The sequence below is a fragment of the Nicotiana attenuata genome, unplaced genomic scaffold (genome assembly GCF_001879085.1).
Source record: "Nicotiana attenuata strain UT unplaced genomic scaffold, NIATTr2, whole genome shotgun sequence".
Lineage (NCBI taxonomy): Eukaryota > Viridiplantae > Streptophyta > Magnoliopsida > Solanales > Solanaceae > Nicotiana > Nicotiana attenuata.
The window spans coordinates 22751-28615 of NW_017670582.1; the positions used below are offsets into that span (position 1 = coordinate 22751).

At 31.0% G+C, this 5865-nt stretch overlaps 1 protein-coding gene across 1 annotated transcript in view; it reads right to left on the reverse strand.

The window, feature by feature from the left end:
* LOC109241215 (3-oxoacyl-[acyl-carrier-protein] reductase FabG-like) overlaps positions 1-1904 on the reverse strand; it is a gene marked incomplete in the record, with an annotated part of 3448 nt that extends 1544 nt beyond the window's left edge. Inside the window, 1 exon segment of the mRNA XM_019407933.1 lies at positions 1448-1904. Within this exon segment, the coding sequence (XP_019263478.1) occupies positions 1448-1808 (361 nt within the window).
* Between the last annotated feature and the right edge of the window lie 3961 nt (positions 1905-5865).

The following is a 5865-nucleotide window of genomic DNA, read 5'->3' on the forward strand; positions in this document are numbered from 1 at the left end:
AACCCTTTACGTTTAAAACGTAAAAACCTACTAACTAACTAGTAGTAGTTAGTTAGAGTTTTTAACTTTTTAACTAGTAAACCGAAAAACCCAAAACTTTACTTTAACTAAATTAACTAACTAGTTAAAGTTTAAAATTTAACCTAACCTAAATTTAAGTTACGTTTACGGTTTTTTTCGGTTTTACGAAGGTACGTTAACTTAACTTCGGTAGGTTTAAATTTTAAAGTTAAGTTAGTAGGAGACTACTACAACCCCCCAACCCCCCCCCCCCTCCCCCAACAAACAACAAAATTAAAAGAAAAACCTTCTCTTCTGGAAATCAACTAGAAAATCGTAACCTTTCAAAAACTTAAAACTTGCACCATACAGAAGAATCTTCTTCTTTTAATTCACTAATACCTTTCAAGGACAAGCTTGCAGGAAACAATTCTTTATTACTGTTATTCAAATAGCTTTCTGATATCTGCCCCAAATTTTTATGCATTAACTCATTAGTTAAGTCTGCAGGCAAATCAAAATATTAATCATGGGAAAGCTCACTTACATAGTGCAATGTTAAAGGGTAGCCAAGTACACAAAACATCCCGCATTCATGCAGGGTCCGGGAAGGACCGTACCCTAAGAGGTGTGATATAAACAATCTACCCTAATGCAAGTATTAGTGGCTGTTTTCTCGGCTCGAACCCGTGACCTATAGGTCACACGGAGATAGGTTTACCGTTGCTCCAAGGCTCCAAGACAACTTTACATAGTGCAATGTTAGTTGCATCATTTTTCTTTTTCCGTTTTGCTACATAACCTTTCACCTACATGATAAACAGTACTATCCGCCAGAAGATACAAATGGCTTATCTTTTAGATTACCTTTTGCTAAATTATGCCCCCTCCATAAATTCAAGAGCACAGTACTTGCTCTATTTTTCTTTTTTTTTCCCAGTTCTGCCTCTGATGAACTTTGATGTGTGCATAACGCAAATATATGGTTTGGCCTTTTAGAATTAAATTAACTCAAATTGTGCAAACAACTGACCTTTTATGGTATAAATAATGTTTAATGTTAATCAACAGTTCAACACAAATCATTTTTAACTGTTAATTTCTTAGTCACGAGATTCATTAGTTTCCAACATTATGCAATCAATTTAAACCATTTTTCCGTAGATTTTGAAAACAAAATCTTCAAATTTCAAAAATAGCTCTAGAGTAACTTTTGAAGTTTTCTACTCACAAAACTTCAAATTCTTTTCAAGTAAAATGCATGTCCAAACACAATTTCAACTTTCAAAAATCATTTTCATCTCATCTTCAAAAACTCATTTTTTTCAAGTTTCAACCATATCTGTGTGCAAACGCTAGCTTGATTTCATCTAATATCACGCAATCAAAGTTTCAAAACGACACCGTAAAGTAGTGAAGAAAATTCGAGAATAATCATGAACCTCACCTCTAACACCAGCGTTATTAACCAAAGCATCAATTCGTCCAAAGGCGTCCCAAGCTTTCTGCACGGCGGCTTCAATGATCGAACCATTGGCGCTAACGTCAAGCTCTATAGCTACGGCTCGTACTTCCTGATTCAAACTTGACTCGTTCGAGTTTGATGAGCTGAATCCATTGATCTCATCGCAGAGAGATTTCAATCGATCAACACGGCGAGCGGCGGCGATGATTCTACAACCAGATCTGGACAAATCGAGGCAGAATTCTCGGCCGATTCCCGATGATGCGCCGGTGATCATCACCACTTTACCGGTGAGTTCTCGCCATGGCTCCAGCTGGCAAGCCACTTTAGCATGGTTCTCCATTAATTTTGTTGGTTTGTCGGTACGGAAATACTTGTGAATAGTACCTTGGATATTGAGAGAATGTAGGTTACAACTTACTGTCAATATAGTCGGCCCTTGGAGTTTTTTATTCTTATTTAAACATTTTTATTTGACTCATTGACTAGTAGCTGATGTGACAAAAGTCAATGATATTTAACAGAATGTAGTGTAAATGAAACTTACTCGCTTCTAATTTATGTGAACCTGTTTGATTGGACGCGAAGTTTAAGAAAAAATAAAACTTTTGGAATTTATGGTCCCAAACAAGTTAAAAAGGGCTCAGAGTATTTGTGTGATTATAAAAGCTTCTCATTAATGGTAGAATTGTAAGTTTAAGCTAAATTATTCCAAATTTAGAAATGGGTCATTCTTTTTGGAACAAACTAAAAAGGAAATATGTTCACATAAACTGGAACGGAGGGAGTAGTACAATAGGAAAATTTTTATTTTGTGTTTCATACAACTGAGACTAATTGTATGCGATATTTTTTTGTCTCACATTTTTGTGGATCCAGATTTTTGTGGACCCAGAAGTATAAGATTGGGGTCCACAAATTTGTGAAATAAAAAGGAGTCTCACACAACTAATGTCAATTGTATGAGCACACAATAAAACTTCTCCTGCAATAGATACGGTGATATAGACTTAATATTATTTTTATGATATGTAGGTAAAATTGATTAACTTTTTAGTTATAAATTTTTTTAAATATCTGTAATACTTAAATAAAATAGATTGACTTTTAAGATAAAAAAATATTTGAACAACTTTGACACAATACAATAAAAATTGACAAATGTGAGATTATTATGAAAGAGAGTCCAAAATGTCCAATCTGAAATGCCAATTAGAAAACCTGGTTGTTCTAAATTTAACAAATTATAGTTAGCGTTTAGATATACATTTGATTGAAACTTGAAAACAAGAGTTTTTGAAGTTATATTGAAAAGTAATTTTTGAAAGTTGAAGTTGTATTTGGACATGCATTTTATTTGAAGAAAAATTGAAGTTTTGTAAGTGGAATAAAAAATTTCACCCAAAAACTACCATAAACTAGTTTTTGGGTACTTGAAATCTTTGGAATTTCTTCCCCAAAACATAATCATATTTCACAAATAAATAATATTTTCAAATTTATTTTTCAAAAAATAAAACCAAAATCAATGGTCAAACTAGGGAGTGTTCTATTATTTGGAACAGATGGTCCAAAAGGTTTAGTCCTAATTGTTATTCGAAAAGTGGGGGGACTAAGGTGGGCCCAAATAGGCTCCAACAAGGTCAATGACTTATACAATTAGAATCTTTTGTTTATGAAGCAGTTTTACATAACAGCTTGTTTGGATGGTTGTTTCCGTTATATCGTATTGTATTGTTATCCCAAAACAATATTTGTTTTGATTGTTTCATTAAAATTGGTTGTATTGTATTGTTAAATCCATTGTTCCGGAATAATGAAAAGTCCTCTTTTTTGAAACAACCGATTTGGTGTGGTGAGATTGTTTCCTATTTTTCTTTTCAATTATGCCCTAACTTATTACTCCATAATTCTATTTGACCCTTTATCTTTTTTTCTATTTTAACTCCAAATCTCCAACCTATAACCTACTTTATTTTTTTCAAGAACTTCTGCAACCAACATTAAAGATGTTTTGTCGCCTTCTGTTTTATTGTTTCTCCTAATTTGCTTTTAACTCAATCCTAATTAGTTGTGCTCCTTTGTTTTGCTTTCTTAAGGTGTTTTGCCATTTTCTGTTTTGTTTTTTAAAATTATTTTATGCATAGTTTTAATAAATTTAATATTTAAATAATTGAGGGTATTTTAGTCAACTTATCAGTTACAGTACAGTACGATACAGTCAAACCAAACAATAAAGTATTATTTAGCAATAGTAAACAATACAATCTATCCAAACATTGTATTAATAAAACGATACGATACAATACGATACGATACAATACAATACATTATAAAACGATGGAAAACAATGATCCAAACAGAGTCTAAACTAGTATTAGTATTCGTGCAATGCACGAACATAAATCATGTTAAATTATGATTTAAGTTATTTGAATTATGTGCAAATAATCTTAGAATTAAACATTCTATATAAAAATTATAAGAAATTATTTGATATTAATTAGGCCAAATGGCCTCGTGGCCACTTAAACTTGTATCAGTTTGCAAACTCGATACATGAACTTACATTTTTCCCATTTGAACACTCCAACTTGATAAAATAGGTACTAATAAACACCTTTGACCATTGACCATGCCAATATGGAAGCAGCACAGCTAACAAGGTTAAACTGTGTGCAAATCACGCTGCCAAAGCGCATGGATATATTGTGTTTATTAAAAAAATATTAGAATTAGAATAAAATATAAATAAAAAAGAAAAAGAAAAAAGAAAAAAAAATCTTTCCCTTTCTCCTTCTCTTTTCCCCTCCCTTCCACCTCTCTCGTCATCCTAGCAAAACTCTCACCCATTTTCTGTAATATTTTTTTATTTTCTATCCTAATTTTTCTCCCCCTCCCCTTTCTCTATTTCTTTTTCCCTTCATCTCCCTCCTTCAATAATTTTTTCTTTCATTTGCTAGTCTCCACCCACCATTTCAGTCCCAACCTCCCTCAACCGCCGGTGGTCGGAAAAAAGGCTGAGCTTTGTCGTTGTTCTATCATGGTCTTTGCCGGAATAGCAGCAAAAAAAGGCAGAATTGCAACGGTATTCGGCGACCTCCACTTTTAAAATCATGAATTTCTGTTATTTTTTTCCCCTAAAATTCCATTTTTTTTTGTTTTGTTATGGTATAAACATGATCATAGTGTTCTTGTGACTTTAATTTAGAAATAAGAGAGAGAAAGAACAATGAAGAAAAAGAGAAAGGAGAAGAAAGAAGAAGAGTAAGGAAGGGAGGAGGGAGAACGATGAAGAAGAAGGATGGTTGGGTACAGATTAAAACTGGGGTAGTATGTTTCAGGTGTTTTTCCTTTTTTTTTTTTTGATTTTTTGTATTTGTAACTTTTTTTTTGTTGCTAATTTTGTATTTAAAAATGAAACCCACAAATAACACATGTCAAGTAATACACAATTTAGTATATGACATGTTGTACATGTCAGCGCAATTGATATACACGCTCTGCTAGATGTGTTTATTAATACCTATTTTGCAAGTTGGAGTGTTCAAATGAGAAAAGTGTAAGTTCATGTATCGAGTTTGAAAACTGATTCAAGTTTAAATGGCCACGAGGCCATTTGGCCTATTAATTAAGAAGCATGACATGAAATTATTTTTCAAATCTCATAGTGGATAACCTGTATTCTTTTTTTATATCTGTAATAAACCAACCCCTTGATTTTGACGCTTGTATTATATTTTACGGTTAATATTAAAGAATACTAAACATGTAATGTTGTGATCTATCTTGTTTGAGCACATTAAATTATATTATTTTAATAAAATTCTTACTACCAGTTATTTATCATCTCAAATTCAAATAAGTCTTATCCTTTTACATTTTTAGACATAACATTTTTTTTTGTTCCTTGCTATAGTTTTTGCATTATTTATTAAGTACTTAATATTGTTATATTGCAATGTGATCTTTTATTATCCTTTTAATAATTATCTATAAGTATAAAAAATATTCTTGAAATTTAATGTATTTTTACATTATTATCCTCTTACTCGAGTCTCTTTCATCATTTAAATTTATTAATAATATTTTTGAGTATTATTTAATAATTTAATTTATTATTTTTAAATAAATTTAAATATAAGTATTCTCACACTATCTCTATTTTCCTCTATATACATTCTCTTCCCTACTAAAAAATTTTAATTAGCTTTTTGCATAAATATTTTACCTATACTCAAAATTATATCATATTTTATTTTAAAAAATAACTTTGAATTAGTCTAAAAATTAATACAAAAGTTCTTTTAAAATGTTTCAAATCTATTGAATTTTCTTATCATTATTTTTTGTATTACCTGCATTTATTTTATTTTCTCTTCTACTTTCAAGATACAAAT